The sequence below is a fragment of the Leptodactylus fuscus genome, chromosome 8 (assembly GCF_031893055.1).
Source record: "Leptodactylus fuscus isolate aLepFus1 chromosome 8, aLepFus1.hap2, whole genome shotgun sequence".
Taxonomy (NCBI): Eukaryota; Metazoa; Chordata; class Amphibia; order Anura; family Leptodactylidae; genus Leptodactylus; species Leptodactylus fuscus.
The window spans coordinates 67554476-67577101 of NC_134272.1; the positions used below are offsets into that span (position 1 = coordinate 67554476).

Genomic DNA, 22626 nt, shown 5'->3' on the forward strand with positions numbered 1-22626 from the left:
ACTGCTTCATCACGCCAATACAATGCATTAGCCAGTGCTGATTGGCCAGAGTACGGAATTCGGCCAATCAGCGCTGGCTCTGCTGGAGGAGGCGGAGTCTAAGATCGCTCCACACCAGTCTCCATTCAGGTCCGACCTTAGACTCCGCCTCCTCCAGCAGAGCCAGCGCTGATTGGCCGAATTCCGTACTCTGGCCAATCAGCACTGGCTAATGCATTGTATTGGCTTGATGAAGCAGTGCTGAATGTGTGTGCTTAGCACACACATTCAGCTCTACTTCATCGGGCTTAGCACACACATTCAGCTCTACTTCATCGGGCTAATAGAATGCATTGGCCAATCAGCGCTGGCCAATGCATTCTATTAGCGTGAACTGAGTTTGCACAGGGGTTCTAGTGCACCCTCGGCTCTGCTACATCAGATTGCTACATCTGATGTAGCAGTGCCGAGTGTGCATCAGATGTGTAGTTGAGCAAAACTGACTCAGCACTGCTAAGTCTGCATTCGCATAGGAATGCATTGGCCAGCCTTCGGCCAATCAGCGCTGGCTCTGCCAGAGGAGGCGGAGTCTAAGGTCGGACCTGAATGGAGACTGGTGTGGAGCGATCTTAGACTCCGCCTCCTCCAGCAGAGCCAGCGCTGATTGGCCGAATTCCGTACTCTGGCCAATCAGCACTGGCTAATGCATTGTATTGGCTTGATGAAGCAGTGCTGAATGTGTGTGCTTAGCACACACATTCAGCTCTACTTCATCGGGCTAATAGAATGCATTGGCCAGCGCTGATTGGCCGAATTCCGTACTCTGGCCAATCAGCACTGGCTAATGCATTGTATTGGCTTGATGAAGCAGTGCTGAATGTGTGTGCTTAGCACACACATTCAGCTCTACTTCATCGGGCTAATAGAATGCATTGGCCAATCAGCGCTGGCCAATGCATTCTATTAGCGTGAACTGAGTTTGCACAGGGGTTCTAGTGCACCCTCGGCTCTGCTACATCAGATTGCTACATCTGATGTAGCAGTGCCGAGTGTGCATCAGATGTGTAGTTGAGCAAAACTGACTCAGCACTGCTAAGTCTGCATTCGCATAGGAATGCATTGGCCAGCCTTCGGCCAATCAGCGCTGGCTCTGCCGGAGGAGGCGGAGTCTAAGGTCGGACCTGAATGGAGACTGGTGTGGAGCTATCTTAGACTCCGCCTCCTCCAGCAGAGCCAGCGCTGATTGGTCGAGTTCCGTACTCTGGCCAATCAGCACTGGCCAATGCATTTCTATGGGGAAAAGTTAGCTTGCGAAAATCGCAAACTGACAGGGATTTCCATGAAATAAAGTGACTTTTATGCCCCCAGACATGCTTCCCCTGCTGTCCCAGTGTCATTCCAGGGTGTTGGTATCATTTCCTGGGGTGTCATAGTGGACTTGGTGACCCTCCAGACACGAATTTGGGTTTCCCCCTTAACGAGTTTATGTTCCCCATAGACTATAATGGGGTTCGAAACCCATTCGAACACTCGAACAGTGAGCGGCTGTTCGAATCGAATTTCGAACCTCGAACATTTTAGTGTTCGCTCATCTCTAGCCTTGACTTATCTGCTCAAAAGTCAAGTGATGTATCTGCTGCTCTCAGGGGGGAGGAAGGAGGGGCTAAGTGCACGGGAGCGAGCCTGTGTTTCTAGCTATTCCTGTGTCTACGCCACGTGACCTAGCTCCCTGCTATCAGATAGAGGAGAGGAGCTGCTTTCATTTCTTCTGTTCTCCCAGTTATCAGGCTAGCTAATTCAATTGTGTTCATTATGGCAGAGACAGGCAGTCTCTGTATGTAACATGGAATGGAGTTGCTGCTGCCTGTACTTCATAGTCAAATATGGGTGGGCAGAGCTACACGCTAATTTGGGGGCGGACTTGTACTGTGGGGGGGTTGTTCCTCTGATCCTAGTGATGAAATAGACTGTAAAATCGGCCCTTCTGACCGTAGAGAGATATCGGTGCCGATATCCAGCACCAGGGGACTTACGGGGAAAGCTGACTTTCTAGCGCTATTTGATACCGCACATCTATGAGGATGTGAAAGGGTCCTCTTTAGAAGAATATTCTCATGGCACTCATGAGAGGCATATATTCATCTCTAGGACCTCCTCCACCCACCTATCTTGAGAATGAGGGTCTTCTGATCTTCCTTTTTCGGTTACTGAGAACGGAGAGTTGACTTCATAAGTGTGACTTTCTCCATTCATGTTGTGAAAATAGCCGAGGCTGCCAAGGGATTTTTCGAGACTGTTTATAGGATATTATGTGGATGTGCCATAGACATCTGCAATGGGAATACCTCTTTAATATTGGCTAATGGCAGCAATAGAAGCACTGTGTACCTTTACAATAGGTAGTAAAAGGGTAAATAAAAGTGCTAAAGATATTTCCAATTCTCAGCTTTCTTTTGCTGTCTATATTGAAATGTCAAAAGTGTTTCATATCTGATGCTCAAGACTATAACATGTATTATGAATACTAGGAAACCATGCCACCTACCCGACAAGAAGATATGGCCTGGGGACAGGACAATAATTGAAAATGTAGTCAAATAGGCCACCCCAAGATTGACTATCACATGGCTAGCGCACATCCTACCCTTCACCTGTTCTCGTCTCTAGCTGTATTACATGGGGAGCAATTGGGAATTTCTATCTATGTAAAGTGCATCTATCCCCTGCAGCACTGTACAGCGATAATGGAATCGCCTACGTCATTCATATACACATTAAAACAAAGGGTAAAGAGAATGAGTCCTTCAGAGTAAACTATCTACCTGACAGTCTAGTCAAAGCGATGTAGACAAGAGAGAAGAACGGAACGACTAGAGAAGTTACTAGACCTGGTGGACAAAGAGGACAAAGCCCCACCAACAAGACTCCACTTTGAGACATCTGAGAATGACTTCTCTAAATCCCTTTATCTATCGGATATAACTTTAAATATGTTCTTCATAAAATAGAAGATGGCTATAAATGTGTCTCCGTGGCGGTATGAAATCTGGAACACTTTTCACGCATGAATCCCACCGGAGAGAAATCTCTTGGCTTGCATTTAACAGTTAATGAATCTTATTTTTTTTTATACAGTTTGGATTATCCTTTGATCACTAGATAATACTCTATAAAGCTGAGGCCACACATTGCAAAAAAGCGTTGCGTTTTTGTTTTTTTCAATTTTGCAGTTTCGTCTTATAGAGCCAAAGACAATTGTGGCTTCAAATCTTAATCTACTAAATACACCCCTGGCTCGAAAAACTCAGCAAAATCGACAACTAAAAATTCTGCTTTTCCACCAGGTGTTCCCCCAGTCTCACTATATGTATAATAATACAATTATAGAATGTATGTATAAAATATATAAAAATGAGACAATTTGGAACAGTTGTCCTATACTGACAATTATGACCTATGCTTATTAAAATAAGATCAGTGGGGGTCCGACCTCTGGGCCCTGCACCGATCAGCTGTATTCACTGTGTAGTGGCCAGTCACCGCTATTACAGCCTAGTATCCATTTATCTGATGGGTGTGAAGACTAGGTAATTTGTTTCCTAATCTTCAGACACAGGGCAACTGGAAAGAAAATTCTTGTGAGCCTCAGCCTGATCCCCTCGCCATCTTTGTCCTGTGTCACTGATCTCTACTCTGCATATACTTCAGAGAACAGAATAGAGATGTTAAAGGTCAGCTGACCAGAGAAGATGAAACGCCTCCACTGGTTCTGTCCACTTCACTTGTATGTGACGTCACTGTTGCCCTCAGAACCACAAGAACGGGGCTCTGTCGGAAAAGGATAGGTCAGCAGAAGCTGGACTATCCGGGGACGGCTGATCACATGACTTCCTATAAAAGCAGATGAATTCCAGGGAAAACAAACATATTGGTGAATGTCACAGCGGGGGTGTGAGTGCATGTTTAAGATATGCAAATATTCCTGGAAAATCACTTTAAAGGGAGTCTGTCACCAGAACCCAGCGTATCCACCCCGCCTGCAGCTAGGTTAGGAAAATTAGCTCTGTGGAGCAACAGCAACAGCTTTGGTGCTCCAAAGAGCTTATTTGCATGTTGACAAAAATGGAGATATTTTGGCAAATGCGGCAGTGATTCACAAGGGGAAACAGTATTTGATTCAGGTGATCCTTACTTATCTGTCTGCAGGGCTAGACTGATATGATGGATTCTAGTGACAGACTCCCTTTAAAGAAGCTCTGTCACAAAGTATAAAATACATGCATATTTTAGTAAAACATACGTACATACATACATATAGTACATACATACATATCTATTACATACATCATTTTGTTCCCACTTTTTTCCTGAGCAATTTGGTGTTTTTATTTTTAACATCTGTCCACCCATTCAAAAACTACGGCCCCTGGAAGGTTACATGTAAACTAGATCTTAGTCCCCAAGTGGGCGGTAACCTTTAGTTCAGCCCATAGAAAATAAAGGTTACCGCCCACTTCGGTATTAAGAGAGCTAAATTACATGCTATCTTCCAGGGGCTGTATCTTTAGAACAGATTTACGGATTTTAGAAATAAAAACGCCAAAATGATCAGGAACACAGAGAGAATCAAATTACCAATGGCATTTAGTATTTTCTACTCGGTGACAGATCCCCTTTAAATGCTGATATTAAAGGCGTATTCCTACGTCACATACTCACCAGTCTTCACTGCTGTAAAATCTTCTTTCTTCCTGGTTTCTTACATCTTTTGATGGGCGAAGTTTCACATGCAACCTGCCGTTTAGCTCCGCCCCAAAATTCACATGTAGCTCCGCCCACCCACATTGGACTATGAAGTACAGGCAGGAGCAACTCCATTCTGTGTTACATATAGAGACTGCCTGTCTCTGCCATAATGAACACAATTGAATTAGCTAGCCTGATAACTGGGAGAACAGAAGAAATGAAAGCAGCTCCTCTCCCCTATCTGGGTGCAGGACCTAGGTCACGTGGTGTAGACACAGGAATAGCTAGATACACAGGCTCGCTCCCTGCACTTAGCCCCTCCTCCCTCCCCCCTGAGAGCAGCAGATACATCACTTGACTTTTGAGCAGATAAGTCAGGGCTGTGTCAACAATGAATTGAATAAAGTAAGATAGTGGACAAACAAAGCAGTTTTGCTGAAGCTTTATATTTAGGGAAAGTCTTACATCCACATTAACAAGCAGTATAGATAGGATCCTTGTGATGGGACAACCCCTTTAAGCTATGTGAATTAAGAAGATTTTTTTTTGCCCTTTCCTATACTGATATGGATGCTATAAGCCAGATTTTATCAAATGGGGCTCAGTATTGCTACTTTAAGGGCATTATTCATAAAAAATACTAGAGAAGACTCTTGGTTTGATTCTATAATCGGATTATGAACCTTTTTTCGTATGCTCATACTTATCTTGTGCATGATACACTCTTCTCATTATACATTATATGCCTATCTCTGAAGTCTAGATCGGGTAAAAACTTCTCCCACATAATAGATTTCCAATATGGCCTAGAAATATCTTGTACACACAGATATTTGAGAACCATAGCAATTCCCATAACCAGCGCAGAGAGAATTCTTAATAATACGTGGGTGTAAAAGTAAGGAGTGCCGAGTGGCTTTAGTACAAGCATGTAGTAAACTTGTAAGTCCACAAATCATCATTAAATCACATCATTATAATCAGATTTTTTAATATAAAGTACGGTGGAAATGCTTCGCGGAGAATCTATGTTTTATCGGTAGGGCTTAATGCCGGCAAAGGCTTCTGCCACAATTGCTTGTTTACATGGCTAGACATAGGGCACAGGAGACATACTTTGCGCCACCATATTAGTCATTTTTGTATGAAGTGAGACTGTTCAGGGGCTGCTTGCAATTTGGTACAAATGAGCCATGCTCATTTTAGATGTCAGAGGCTGCCAGATGGGCTTGACAAATGTGATACTTGCACAGGTTCACTGGCTATAGTGTAAACCAATTCAGAGAGGAGAATAGCTGTTCAAGAACCCTTAAAGTATCCTGCGCCTTAGAAGCATACACGTTGTCGAGACCATAGCTTTATGTTTTAATATATAGATAGAGTCTGCATCGGTAACATATATACATGGTGAATTACATAGTCCTTCTATGTTACGGATGAAGAAGCACAAATGAATTTTCTTTGAAGGTAGTAGGCTTTAAGTCTGGGGAAAATACGCTTTCTTTAAGGATTTGGTCAAGCTTGACTGTTCTTACATTTGGTCTTGTTATAGTTTATTTAGCTTACAGATGAATGTCCAGGACCGGGTTCCATTATTGCACCCGCTATAGCTTGCTTTAATGTAAATGAAACTCTGAGGCTCAAATTTAGTAATAAATATAAAAGTAAAGCTAATAATACTAACTGGATGATAATATATATAGTAAAAATGATATCATGTAAGGCAGAAGATGACATAAAGGCATCATATGCTAGAATGTATATAGAGTCTATATGTGAAATACAACTCCCATAGTAATCCATTATGTGGCCTATACTCTACCTCTAGTGTTATACATGGGGTCAATATGAATCCCTGGGAGAAATCGGGATATATTTCATTGCACGCTATATGAAAGTTCATGTAGAAGTATTGTTTCTGGAGAGAGTACAATGTCTCATACTGTACATCAGTCCCATATTGGGTTCATGAATATCTTAAGCCGTGTGCATGACCTCTTTGTATGATAGTCTCCAGTACAATGTGGAGGCACCATGTACCAGTTCTATATGGGGTTCATGAACACATGAAGCTATGTGTATGACCCCCTATGTATAGTAGTCTCCAGTATGATTTGGAGGCACCATGTACCATCCCCATATGAGGTTCATGAGCTCATGTGTATGACCCCTATGTGTAATAGACTCCAATAAGAAAATTTCTGTATCAGTTGAAATGTTCTAGTTATTTATAGGGGATCTTTGTCATATATAAACCCCTATAAAGAAGTGAGTTACTCAAGCAGACTTAAATGCTTTAGATCTTTCTATTAACTAAAACCAGGATTGGTGTCCATCAACGACTCCAGTGTTGGATATCAGCAGGTGTCCCCTTAAAACAACTGATGTAATTAGATCTCCTATATTTCTTAGTTTTTAGTGGAGTGGAGTCTGTGGGAGAGACCAGTGGTGGTACCTGACATGTGGCCACGTAGGTAGCCAAGACCACAGCATACTAACAGCCTGGTGGCGGGACCCAGGAGGTGGGACTTGGGACCAGGTGAACAGATTTTGCCTTCCCGTATTTGTCCAGGACGGTTAAGAGCTATGGTATGCCCATTCTCCAACTATGTGACATCACATGACATAACCTAGCACTGCAGTCGATGACTGTAACTAGGGCTTATTTTTGGAAAATGGCTTACATTTCAAGCCTACTCCACAAACCCTGCAAAGTCAAACCAGGCCTAATTTTTGGGGTAAGGCTTATTTTTGGAGAAACAAGATATTTTATTAAAGAAATGTGTTCTCCACTTACGGGGTTGTTTTCTGTCTTCTTCCCTTCAGAGTCTTACCTCTAATAGTGCCTGTATCCATTTCCGGCCTCAAACATAGAAGTCTATAGAGAAGAGGGAGGAGGAGGAGCATACTGTCATGTTAATTGATTTATTGCATCATTCTGTACACTAAAGCATTGTCTAATAGCACCTGTATCCATTTCCGGCCTCAAACATAGAAGTCTATAGGGAGGAGGAGGAGGAGGCTACTGTCATGTTAATTGATTTATTGCATAATTCTCTAAACTAATTGTCTTAGTAGATATGGTGGAGTTAAAAGCTTAGATACAAGCTTAGATACAATGTATAGCAGAGTTTAACAACTGTGGTATGTGTCTGTCTTTTCTAGCCATCTCTTCCTCCTCACTCTTTTGTCTCTATAGACTTCTTTGTTAGCCTGATAAATGGAGATAGAAGCATTTTTCTTTGATAAGATATATTGAAAATTTTCTCATTTACCTGCATTATTCATTTATGATGGATGTACACTTAAAATGACTTGTTTTGCTCCAGGTAGGTGCTAATGGTGATCATACAACTTCAATAGCTTACTATTAAATAACTATTACTCCTAGCCAATAAGAAAATATTGTGGGATGAATTAAAAAAAAAACACATTTGACCCCTTTATTCTTCGTTGGTACATACTGAGAGATAGTCTGCCAGTCACAAACATCATATTGCTGAAGGATGTGCAAAATGTGATGGGGAAGCCTTTTACATGATATCTCTCTGTCCATTCCCATATTGTTGGTTTACATTACAGTCTTCCTGCAGTCATTAATTTGTTGCCTTTTTATCATCTGAGAACAATCTAATGTATGTCCTAATAATCTATCGTGCCAAGTGATTTTAGCTTAAAGCTGTAGGCATCCATTTATTGGTATTACTGCTAATGTCTCCATTATGCTTAGCCGATTAATTCTGTGTATAAACCCTAATTAATGTTCTGTCCACATTATATGAGAACCACCTATGTATACCACACTTGGAACCTGTCCCAGAAATATTTGTTTTGTCAGATGTTCATGTTTTCACTCATGTTGGAGCCTTATGCTGAATGCCAGTTGCAAAATAGTAAGAGGAAGCAAACTCCATAGACAATCGATGCCGATAAGAAGATACTTAAGATGTTCGATTCAATGCTATTCACTTACAGCTTTTATTAAATAGAGTCTCAGTGATGATCCATTCTTATATAATAGTCGGGGAGTACGTCATGTAAAAATGTGCTAGTCCAAGACACCGTTGAGGTTAAAGGGGTTGTCCGGTGCTTCTTTATAATGTCCTTTATGATCCTATAAATGTGTCCGAGCCAAGTGATAGAGCAGAATCTCCTATATTTTCTGTGCATTACTATTAATACTATGGTGCATACACTTTAAGCTGCACACAACTAGGGAGGAATCCTGAAAGATGTCTAAGACCAAATCCTACCAGTTTTATCACATCCGTCCCGGCTGAAACCGTTTCTTTTTAATTACACCGCTAGTGATTGTAAATCATTAGTTTTAAGCCACCACTTGCAATTAACATCTCCATACGTCATCCTGTGCCCTTTTCTTGCTATTATTAGACTTGCAAATTATCACCAATGGAATACCCCGAGCCAGGTGATATAAAAGTGCAAATGACAAATTGCCTTTGCTTTGTAAAAGTTCAGATAATTGATTTTGTAAAATAGGAACCACAAAACTTCAAATGAGTCTATCTAAGCGCCTTGTATTGTGATTAATGGGATGTAAAACACTATAGGGGAGATTTACTAAGGTGGGAATTTACACTGTCCAAAGGATAAACTGGGCAAGTGTTTACTGTAGATTAATAAGTAGCATTGCCAGGGTTAGTTCTTGGGTCACCTTGTTTGTAGTAGGATTGTCATCAGTCGTAAAAAGCCTGATTCACATCTGCGTTCGGTAGTCGGTTCGGGGAGTTCACTTGGGGACCCCCCCAAATGGAATACCGAGCGCATTAAAAAGTGGTGAGCAATGAAAGAACATGGACCTCATAGGCTATAATGGGGTCCGTATGTTTGCCGCACTGTGTCCGCACGAGTCATGTGGTATTCAAGAACTACTTTCCTCTCTTATGACTCATCCGGACATCACACGGAAAATAACACGGACCCCATTATTGCTTGCATTCATTGTGGTGTAAATGTGGTTTGGCTGTAAATCCCATCCCATATTACGAAAAAATACAAGCAGCAGAAATGCTGCAATTTCCAAAACTGTTGCAGTTTTGGAAATTGTTGCATGTAAATTATACCTACAGAAGTGCCAGCGGTTTCCCTATAGGTATAATGGAAGCAGTAAGTCCGCAGAGGAAACCTCTGCGAACTTTCAGTGAAAAGCGCTGCAGGAAAGCATTGCTGTTGCGATTTTTCTTGCAGCACTTTTCTTCTGTGGCCCACCTAGCTCGAGGCTAAGACCCCACGCTTTTTTTGTTGCAGATTTTGCTGCATTTTTTTGAGAATGGCTACAGAAAGAACAGGAAATATATAGGAAGTTCTTCTACTTCTCTCTTCTGCTCAATCCACTCTTGATTTTCGCTCAAAAAACACAAAATCTGCAACAAAAAAGCTGCATTTCCGCAACGTGGGGCCTCAGCCTGACTGTTGGGACTCCACTGTTCATTGAAACTGCTAGAGTAGGGTACTCGGCCAATACTTCCACTTCATTCTTCACAGTAGTTGGACCTCCCACCATTTAGCAAATTATCCCCTATCTTTTGGATACTGAGTTTCATAACTTTTTGTTGCCAGAATACTTTTTTATGCTTATCTATCAAGCTCTCTCTCTAGTATTTGATGTATATTAGTACACATTCATTATATTATGATATATTGATACAGGATACCATTATTTTGCTTCATCTTTACCCTTAGGTTAAGGTTAGTTTTGCAAGAAGTTGTTTTTAATACTCCATAATGTCCCATAATTTTTCAAAATGATCATTTTACCTGATTTTGCACCGGTGTGAGGTCTACTTACTAGTTTCCAGCAATGCATGAGTTAACCGTTTTACAATTTTCTAAAGAAGAATGACAATTTCTTTCCTTGTCCACAGGGAGGACGGTATGTTACATTAAAGCCAAAATCTGATCCATCTTGATAAATTGTCATGATAACATTGTCAGGTGCAAGTGGCAAACAAATCTTGTAACATCACATCCTATAAGAATTTCTATTTTTACATCTCTGATCCCATTAACCCGCCCGTGTTTTGTATTTTTCAGGAGGCGAAATGAGTTTTTTGAACTGGTCAGTAAAGGAGAATACAACTGGAATGTTAAAAACCACCGAGTCATATTCAGGTGAGGGGAACGCGATGCTGGGTTAGATTTGGATTTTTGGGAAATATAATTTTTTTATATTTTAGAAGAAAGATATTTAGAATCCTATGGAGTACATAAAAAGAATAAGAGAAATATGACAAAGTCAATGTGAAATATTCTAAGTAATGATCCAGATTTATCATATTCTGTGACCTAGTCAGAACTGGAATTCTATGCCATGTATTCCTAAAGGAGCGTATGATTTATAACAAATAAGCTATGTACATATCAAATGAATGGTATTGTAATAATTTGTGGCAAACCAGTGTTACTGGAAGAGGATCAATTGGGGTGAGCACTGCCGCCTCCTTACAAATAGCACTGTATATATTCATATAGCACCTGTGCTTTGTTTCACAGTTCATCCCTTTCACTTGAGCTGTGAACAAGCCATGTGACCAATGAACGTGATGTCACATGGCCAAAGAACTGATCCATGGGGGTATGGGGGTCCCAGGTGTTGGACTCCCACTGATCTTCAGTTGATGACCACTGCTAGATACCTTTGGTAACAAGTTATCTCCCCTTTAAAGAAAGGGATAGGGAATGTCAAACTCAACATGCCCAATACGTCCCGTCCCCCCCATGTCATCTCTTGCATGACAGTTGGGACATTCCCATGAACATCAGTCTAAAATTTTCCAGGACTTACACATAGGACTTAGATGTGATGGTTGGGGATCCATCACTTGGCCCCCTACCAATCAGTTGTGTGATGAGGCTGTGTTGACTCTTCCCTATGCCAATATCACATTTATCTGTCACATGGTACATGAGTAGTTTGGACCCATTCAAGTAGATGGGGCTGTGCTTCACTACTAAGCACCGGCCCTAGCATATGTATGTATGTGCTTGACATTCAGTGGAAGAGGCTGCAACGCTCGCCTAAATGCTACTGCCTCGACAACCAGCTAATCTGCTCTTGGGTATTGGACCCCCACTGATCCCATATTGATCAGCTATTGTAAGGACAAGTCTTCATTATGTAAGTTCCTTAAACATGTTTAATCCAATGTGTAGGGGAAACCTAAGATTCTAAATGTTGCCACTGCCATTGATAATCATTGATGGGAGAGAAATTTCCATTATCTATGGTCTAAAGGTAAGGCGTTTGTGCCCTACATATATAATATTAAGACAATGACTTTATTCCTGGCTTATATAAGGTTTCTTTACTACCATAAAGCCAGAGGTGATAGGTACCAGGCACTAGCATAGTATGTTTGCTTTGATCTTCCCCTCTCTTTCAGATCAATGCTGATGACAGCATGTGACCTTGGAGCCGCAACCAAACCATGGGAGATCTCAAGACAGGCAAGTGGTGATTTATTGCTGGGCAAGGGAGGAACATGCTGATGGGACAATATTACAAGGGCTCCAATGACTTACAAAACATCACCATAAGAATATAACCCTTGTGGTTCTGTTCACCATAAGGACGAAGGACTCCATACATTTACAATAGTAGTTAGATTTCCCTGGAACTTAATAGGTTTCCCTTCTTTGTTTTTTCCCACGTCTTGCCACATCTCCGAATTCTCCTTTTTCAGTTATGTTTTACACAATAATAGGACGGAGTACAAATATGATATTGTTATATGAGGATGTGTGTCTGGCAAGGAGCGTGCTGCTTATTCTCGTCAGTATAGGAAGACATTGTGTCTATCTTCTTTTTATATTGCAAAGTGTTCCTATTGATGGACAGAACAGTATGGTAGTGTGTGCTTCAGGGAAATTCAATGTCTGGCGTGCATGGTGAACAACTAGAGTGTATGGAGTCAGACTCTAATATTGGCTTCATCACCAGTCGGGAAGTTTCATCTGCCATTCATTACCATAATAAAAGGTCAAGTATCCATGCAGTTCTATTGGGGTGATCAAATTGACAGTCAAAAACCCAATGAAAACCATTTTCAGCTTTAAAGTTATATCTATTATCCAAATTTTTTGTTAGGATATTGTCATTATTCATATACATCAGTAGATCAGTTACCTGTAGGGCTCAGGTTATGGGTCTTATTGCAATTGTATCAATTAGGTCTATAGCTATGGAACCAATCTGTATTAGACAGAGCTTAAACCTGGTACAAAGAGCATCTCGTGCTGTCGAAGACCCTACTGGTCTATATCTATGCACGTCTAGGTTGTAGAAAGCCATTTTACACCAGATCTTTTCTATCCAAAACCCTTAAAGGGATTGTCCCGTCTTTTGATATTGATGACCAGCCCTCAGAATTCAGGAGGTCAGTAACATCAGATTGGTATGGTCAGACATCTCGTAACCCCACAAATAGCTTATTCTTAATTCTTATTCTTATAGTAGAGTTGGAAGGGACCTCAAGGGCCATCGGGTCCAACCCCCTGCGAGTGCAGGTTTTCCTAAATCATCCCAGCTATATGTTTATCCAGATTCCGCTTGAAGATTTCCATTGATGGAGCGCCCACCACCTCCCGTGGCAGCCTATTCCACTCTCTCACTACCCTCACTGTCAGAAAGTTTTTCCTAATGTCTAATCTGTATCTCTTTCCCTTTAGTTTCATCCCATTGCTTCTTGTACTTCCTTGTGCTAATGAGAATAGGGTAGATCCCTCTGCACTGTGACTACCTTTCAGATATTTGTAGACTGCTATTAAATCTCCCCTCAGCCTTCTCTTCTGCAAACTAAACAATCCCAATTCTTTTAGCCGCTCCTCATAGGACATGGTTTGCAGACCTTCCACCATTTTGGTTGCTCTTCTCTGGACTTGCTCCAATATATCGATGTCTTTCTTGAATTGAGGCGCCCAGAACTGTACACAGTATTCCAGGTGTGGTCTGACCAGGGAAGAGTACAGCGGAATAATGACCTCTCTTGATCTAGATTCAATGCTTGTCTTAATACATCCCAGAATTTTATTAGTCTTTTTTGCAGCAGCACCGCACTGTTGGCTCATGTTGAATTTGTGATCTACTATTATGCCCAAGTCCTTTTCCCCTATGCTATCACTTAGTTCTATTCCTCCCATACTATATATGTTTTTTACATTTCTGTTACCCAGATGTAGAACTTTGCATTTGTCCCTGTTAAATACCATTTTATTCGCCTCAGCCCATTGTTCCAGTGTGTCTAAGTCCTTTTGAATACACTTTCCTCTCTAGTGTTGGCTATTTCTCCTATCTTCGTATCATCTGCAAATTTTATGAGTTCCCCAATAATTCCATCGTCCAGATCATTTATAAAGATATTAAAAAGTACTGGGCCCAGAACAGAGCCCTGCGGCATCCCCGCTTTTGACTTTCTTCCAGTTCAATGTGTAGCCATTTAGTATTACTCGTTGTGCCCGATCTGTTCACAGCAGATGCCAGACAGAACTATATAGTGGATGGAGACTGGAGCAGACCATTATGTGGCCAGGATACTGTAGTTCAGTTTCCATTGACCTGGCCAGAAAACCATTTTAGGGTGGCCCAAATAGGGAACCAGTGTCTACTAGACAGATCTTAAGACAGCTAACAAGATTATCGTTTGCTGTGGCGGACCCGGGTGTTTTGTGCATTATACAGACAGTCCATTTATTTCAAAAAGATCTGTGTAATACCTAAAGGGGTTGTCCTGTCCACAGAGTAGGGGTAATTTGCTAGTCGGGAGAGGGACAACTGCTGGTTCAATGCCCAAATGTATAGTAACCAGTAAAAGATTTGATCACACTACTTTGGTTCATGCAACTACATCCATTAGTGTCAGATGTCACCCATATATTTAGATTTTCTGATCATTTATTTTTTGGGGGTAACTGCTGAAAAGAACTGAACAATATTTCCAGCAGTCCCGCAGAAGTGAATTGAGGGTCAATGTGCATATGTGACACGCTGCTGCATTTATAGGGTGCACACTGGACTGGATTAGTGAAGGTGCTAGTGGTCAGACCCTCATCGGTCAGACAATTACCCTCTCTCCAGTGGACTGGATAATTACTGGAATACCTTATCAGTCCTCTCTGCGCCAAGCTGACGAGATGCAAGTACATCGAAACAGCTGTCCTTGGCTGAGAAGACTATATCTGGTATAATCCCAATATCATTGCAAACAGAGGCCTCTGAGAAGGTCGGCATGATGTTAAAGGGAGCGCCCTCTATAGGCTTGCTTGACTGAGACTCTGTCTTCCTAATTACATCATGGAAGACAGACTTGCACATTCTCAGTCAGCGCCCTCTATTGGTGTGCATACTTGAGGCACTGGCATCTAATTACATCATGGAAGTCAGATTTGCATATTCTTCCCATGGAATACCTTAGTAATAGAGATGAGCAAACCAGTTTGGAACAAACCGGAATTGCCCTGAATTTTAGAGCAGAACTCAGTTTTTTTGGTTAGGCCCATAAATCACTGGTAAAAAAAACCTCTTAAAACTCAGTTTCTGATAAAACGCACAAAAAAACACTGCGCAGGTACCTAGTGGATTACGATTGATAAACACTAACAAAAAGAAAAACAAATCCAATGAACTGCTCATTTTAGGGGGTTGTGATCAAGTCACAACTCCCTTATGAGTGCAAGAATCAGAAGACCATTGCAACAGGGGTAATTGCCAGACCTCCGTCACCAAGACTTGGATAACCACAGCATGATGGACTGGAAGTGTATCAATACCAAAATGGAATGGTACCAAAAAAGAATAATCTGCGCTTACCCAGTAGTCTTAAGACAATCCTTTATTGAGCCACAACACAACGCATCTTGTCCCTTGCTCAGATGTACAATAGGCAGGTACCATTCCATGTTGTTATTAATAACACTTCCAGTCCATCATCCTGTGTTATTCTCAGTTTCGGAGAGTGTCTTCCCTCCGTAGTGGCATCTGGCACTCACTCTGGGTCCTCTTCTGGCCTCTTGGGTATCATTATGGCCCCATGGGGACCATTGAGGCCAGTGATCCTCTACATTGACTTGATGCGAGTAGACTGGATACCCCTCTACTCTTTAATATACCTTGTGGGGGTTCAACATATATATTGAATGTTTGCTATTGTATTACACCACATTTTACAGCTTATCACTGGAGAGACATGGGCACATGGCATGGACATGACTTCACGTTTTTTAACTGCTTGACTTTGCTGCTTTTGGAAGTGGCTACAAAGTCAGAATGGTTGCATGTGGTGGGGGTAGCAGTTTGGTTTCTAAGGGCCTGTAAAGCAAAAAAATTCTGGTGTTCTCATTCTTCACCTTTTCATGAGAAATCGCAAGGAATGCAAAGCAAATAGGGTGCTGTAATCTTTTCAGCTATCAGCCACCCCGTCTTTCAGCCGCCTTGTATTCTCCACTATGGAGCTACCGCAGGCACTGTCACATACTGACATTGATGGATCAGTTTCTGCATAGTTTTAAAATTTGAGGGCTTTCCATTCATTCAGTCAAATGTCTTCCTCGGCCATCACATCCTGAGGCTAATATGAATGAATACAAAGAATACTGATTAGCATCAATAGCGGGAGCCAACAGAATCAGATTCAGCCATGCATATTTACAACGGAAGGTTTTACACAAGAACAAAGACTTGGGAATAGTTGGAGTTGAGAAATTGTGCGTTGGAAAGGTGCCAAACAATATTGAATTGGAGCGGTCTATAATCTGATCTCTTCTACTTTTAGGTGGCCGAATTAGTGACCAGCGAATTCTTCGAGCAAGGAGACCGAGAGCGATCAGAGCTCAAACTGACGCCTTCAGTAAGTGTCGTATGGAGTGTTGTATCCACGTCCCATCCCATATATGTTCAGTAGAATACATATGATAGATATACTGTATATAGAATGCAATACAAAACATTGACCATAAGGCATAATAAGAGAATATCTCCAGATATAATAATATTGTGATTGGAGATTCCATATATGTTGATATATACTGACTACTGGTCAGTCCTCTTTCATGGTCAATGGATTTCTACAACTTTTTGGAAAAAATAAAAATCTATTGACTAATACAATAATTCAGTTGCACTGTGTGCCATTAGTTTAGAGGGGTTGCTCTGGGGGCTGGGGTGAAACACAGAAACAAATACTCTCTAAACCCAGGGCCTCGGTTTGGACATGTCTCCCACTCCCTCCTGTCCATAGAAGTCTAGAGGTCGATGTGACCACAACAGCCAGTCATTGGCTTCAGTGGTCATTTGTCAGATACCAGTGACCTATCAGCAGTGGCCGTGGACTGGACACAGCAGTCACTTGAGTCTCTGCGTTTTCAGAGCAGGCAGTTGCTCTAGGTAGGGGTATGTGAGTAGCATTTCTTATTTTTATTTTACCCCCAACCCCACTGAGTTTTATCCTGAAAAACCATAGGATAGACCATTGTTATCAGAATGCTGGAAGTCCTGAGAGTCGTTGAGAACAATTTGAATGGGTTGTGCTACCCAGATGAATCCTGCAAGAGGCACATGTGTAATACCGCACACAGCCACTATAGAATGGATGGCACTGTGGTTGATAGTGAAGAGGCTGAAATGCTCACCTTAGGCCTGGTTCACATCAGCGTCCACATGGGGACACCTTCGAATGGACTACCGAACACATTGGCAAGCAGTGAGCTTATACCCACGCCCCATCCCATATCTCTTTAGTAGAATACATATGATAGATATATATAGAATGCAATGCAAACATTAACCATAAGGCATAATAAGATAATATCTTCAGATATAACAACACAGACCCCATAGACTATAATAGGATCCATGTGCTTTCTACAACACTCGACCGGAGACCTTGTGGAAAGCACACGGACCCCATTATAGTCTCTGAGGTCTGTGCGCTTTCACTGCTCACTATATTACCGAAAGCAGATGTGAACCAGGCCTTAGTTCTGTGGCTTTTACAAACATCTTATTAGGGGAGTGCCAATAGCTGATGTGATATTGATGTCTTATACATTCCACCACCTTTATACATTGATTTGACCAGGGTCTCTATCCATCAATTAATTCCTGGCTAGGATTAATATCAGTAACTGTGGACTGTCTGTGGACATCATTTTCACAGTCTAAGGTCCTGGAAGGTGTATTTTAGTATTAGTACTAGATATGGGTACAGGTATTAGACATGGGTGACAGTTCATCAATAGCAGATGTTGAATCTACTTTGAAGACTACCTTACATGCCTGTAAATATCCTGGAATGTCACTTAAATTTAGGAAGAATCCAAAAATTGTGTATTCGTGAATGACTCTAATAATCCATCGCACAGGCAGGGAAGTTATGATTTGGGGGGGTTTTTTCTGCGCGCACTTATTACCAATTCATAGAATAAGGAATACGTTTCTGATCACTGGGTGTTTGACCATGGATCCCCAGCTATCAGGAGAATGGGGGACCTCAGTATACACTCGGTTGTCCAATATGACCAACTCTCCACCGCCATTTTGGCAAGCCTATACAAGTGGATAGAATGGGGTCACATATGTACACCACAGCTAGCTTCACCGATATAGAGCATTGTGGGTAACATTTGACCTCAATTTTTATGATTCCTGGGGGTCCTGTACATAGGGGGTAAATGTCATTACTGGGACAACCCCTTTAAGGTGTTAAGTTGTACCTTGTCTGAGTGTAGGGGTATTCCTGAGATTGAAAAATATAATTTAATAGCATCTCCAAAAAATGCATGTTACATACAGCCGCACTACGGGGAGCTCAGAAGGTTACTGTACAGTGTTTTACTATTGACTTCAATGTACATATAGTAGGCAGTATAAAAGAATATGACTCTGAACAGCTAATTTTCTCCTTTTTCAGGCCATTTTTGATCGTAACAGGAAAGACGAGCTTCCTAGATTGCAGTTAGAATGGATTGACAATATTTGTTTGCCTTTGTATGAGGTAAGTAGATTATACTGTGGAGTTCTGCACCATAAATAAAGTGGATATGACTCCTAAGCTATGAGCATGTCACCCTAGATATTAACAATTATTTCTAATGAAGTGTACAATTTGGAGCAAAACATTTCACATTATCAAACCTAAAACATTTAAAGGGGTTATACAGCAACCAAAAATTTTCTGGAAGTACATACATGCGGTGCTAAATACTCACCATTCCCTTGTGCCTCCTTTGCCTGGCTTTATTTTACTTGCTGCTCCTTGTATTACTGTTATGTACATGCAGTGAATCTATGGATAAACTACATTTCCCATGATTCATCTGCCTGCTCTCTCTCTCTCTGTATTGCTCACTTCTCCACTCTGCCCTGCAATTAAATCACAGGTAATAAATCACTCCCACATCGGAAGTCATATGATGCTGTGATGTTTCATTTGCTGCCTGAACTGCTCACGGGGAGGGGTTGTCCTTACAAATGGTTTATGCACAAGCTATACAACCTCATGCCATAGTCTTTCCCCTGATTTATTCAAGTTTTATTGAACGTTTTTGAAAAATTATTAATCATAATTGTGTTGATGATGTTAACAATAATCTTTATTATATAGCACCAACATATTCAACAACATTTCATAGGGTATAGTTAGAAGCACCTATTACAGATCTGTACTTCCATGATCTATTGCCAGAGTTTGAGGATGACTGAAGAGAATGAGATATATCCAAACAGGGTTGGACTCACTCTATCCAAGGGCTACATATCACCAAGATGGATAACGGATGGATGGATGGATAGATAGATAGATAGATAGATAGATAGATAGATAGATAGATAGATAGATAGATAGATAATGGATTTAGTAAATTTAACATACTGAATATCTTGAACCTCCCTCCTGCTGAAAAACTGACTATACATTAAACATGTATAGTGTACTTACCTAGTGCCCTCCGCTTCACTGCTTTCATAGTTCCATTTGGCTAGCCATTTGATAAAATGGCCGCTGATTTCCTCTGACAGTGCTGACTGTAAGTCACAGACACGCCCCCTTAGCTTTCAGCACTGTGACTATCACAGGGTATTGGAATGGGGGGGGGGGAGTGTCTGTGATTTACAGACGGCACTCCAGAAGAAGTCAGCGGCCATTTTATCACGGAACGGTTGGGAAGCCGAATGGAGCTATAGAATTACAGAGGGCACCAGATACTGTAAGTACATTATCCATCTTTAGAGGGGTATTCGCATGAACATAGTCGAATGTAAATGTATACATAAATAAAAGTTAAACATTTTGCAAATATAAGTAGTTTAAAACTCTACAGAGTGTTGAAGATTTTCTCTAACCATCTTAGTGGTGACATCTGTTGTCTTCATTGGTTGGCAATGGATATCGCCATGAATGCAGGAACTTTCTATGGTCTGAGACTTGTCAGGAACCCAGCCATGATTTCCCTATTGTAGCTGGGTTATCAGACAGGAACACTACATGTACGAGAAGCTATCCTGGTCACAATAAGGACATCATGGCTGGTTATCAGGAGGACGCTACATGTATGAGAAGATACCCTGACAACAATAAGGACATCATGGCTGGTTATCAGGAGGACACTACATGTATGAGAAGATATCCTTGCCACAATAAGGACATCATGGCTGAGTTATCAGGAGGACACTACATGTATGAGAAGATAACCCGACCACAATAAGGACATCATGGCTGGTTATCAGGAGGACACTACATGTATGAGAAGATATCCTTGCCACAATAAGGACATCATGGCTGAGTTATCAGGAGGACGCTACATGTATGAGAAGATAACCTGACTACAATAAGGACATCATGGCTGGTTATCAGGAGGACACTACATGTACGAGAAGCTATCCTGGCCACAATAAGGACATCATGGCTGATTATCAGGAGGACACTACATGTATGAGAAGATATCCTTGCCACAATAAGGACATCATGGCTGATTATCAGGAGGACACTACATGTATGAGAAGATAACCTGACCACAATAAGGACATCATGGCTGGTTATCAGGAGGACACTACATGTATGAGAAGATAACCTGACCACAACAAGTACATCATGGCCAGTTATCAGGAGGACACTACATGTATAAGAAGATAACCCGACCACAATAAGGACGCCATGGCTGATTTTCTGACCTTAGCATTCATGGTCATACCTGTTCGCAGACGATCAAGACAACTTGTGACCACAAGATATTTAGAGAAAATCTTTAAAACTCTGCAAAATGTTTAATTTCTTCTATCTGCAAAAATGTTTAACTTTTAACTATCTACAAATTTAAAAATGGTTGTGTTCATAGGAACACCCCTTTACTGTACACTTATTATTTTATTTTATTTTTTTTAGCAAGGTGTAGGGTCACCAATGATATTGGATTCCCAATGAGTGTCTACTGCAATGTGTTGGGAAGTCTGTTGATCACAAGAAAATGGATCTTATTTTTCTTTTTTTAAATTAATTTATTTTTTTATTTCTGTCTATTAGTAGTTTGCAGTAATTGTAGAAAACGATTTTGTTAGTTACTGAGAGGGCAGAACATAGGTCAGAGCATATAGGAGATCACATAAGGAGCTGAGCAACAAACCTCTCCTCAGTCAACTCCTACCAAGATTTCCTAAGGGGATGTATTGATGTCAGCGACTCGGCTCCTCTGCAGTCCCTACACCACGCTGTGCAGCTATTAGCATGATGCTCAACTAAAGGCAAAACGCAGCAGCAGACCTTGAAGTCAGTGTTGTTAATGCCTTCAGGGAAATTGGAAAGCTGATGTCACATTATCAAGCTGTGTAATTTCTCCTACATAAAAAGCCATACTTTTTCGCGCTTTCGCGTTCTATAAAGTGTGTATTCATTATACAGTAAGATACAGAAAAATACGTTTCACCTTATTTCTTTTCTATGGATATATTCTGTGACTTTTAATATTTTTGATGTATTTTGTATATTAGGCTTAGGGGTGAACAACTGATTCTTTATGTTGCTCTTATAAAAAAATAATATTTTAAAATTTTTGGGGCATGAATGAATTGTAGAATTAAACGAAATACACAGTCAAGTTACCTTATTATGACTACCTGCTACGTGGCCCATTAAGGAAGTGACGTGTCGTGGGCTGGTTTGGTGGATATATAAGTTATGCGATAGCCTGTCGGAGCGCCTACCGATCACTGTGGTCATGGGTGAATGGGGCAATTCATAAGAGTTGCAAAAAAAAGTATGATTATTGGCTTTTGGACCAAGGATGGAAGGATTTCTCCAACAATGCAGCTTGCTGCTCTGGTGAAAGTGTATCGTGAGTGGACAAATGGCACTATTGGTAATAACTGGCGAGGAAACTGTGGAGCACCAAGTACCAATGATGTAAGTGATACATTTCGGCTATGAAGGTGTGCAAGGGCTGACCAGCATGCTACAATGGAGCAGCTCATTGTGAGAATGAACCAGGGGGGGGGGGGTGTAAAGCAGCAGATCAGTGAGTCTGCTGGGTATATCAGTAAAAAAAAAAGGATCAATTTGCACTCGAGTATCAGAATTGGACCATCCCTGACTGGCCAATGGTTACATTCCGATGCTTTCATCGAACAGATGGACATTGACGTGTACAGTGCAAAACATCAGAGAATAGGCACTCTATAACCATTGCTGGAAGAACACAAGCTGATGGCACAGCATTATGGTCTTGCTTTCTCTGGGCCCGGTTATCCATGTGGAAGGTACTCTGAACCGGTTTGAGTATGAAACCATTTGTCTTCTGGGATCTGCCAGTATGATTGTGCAGCATGTCACACAACTAGAAATGTCTGACAGTGGTCTGAACAGCACAACCGAGACTTCCAATTGCTTCTTTCGGCTAGAC

At 41.3% G+C, this 22626-nt stretch overlaps 1 protein-coding gene across 1 annotated transcript in view; it reads left to right on the forward strand.

Moving 5' to 3' along the window:
* PDE11A (phosphodiesterase 11A) overlaps nt 1-22626 on the forward strand; it is a 336929-nt gene that overhangs the window by 293376 nt on the left and 20927 nt on the right. Inside the window, exons 16-19 of the mRNA XM_075284005.1 lie at nt 10780-10857; nt 12129-12192; nt 16512-16586; nt 18648-18731. Of these exons, the coding sequence (XP_075140106.1) occupies nt 10780-10857; nt 12129-12192; nt 16512-16586; nt 18648-18731 (301 nt within the window). The remainder of the gene's footprint in view (nt 1-10779; nt 10858-12128; nt 12193-16511; nt 16587-18647; nt 18732-22626) is intronic.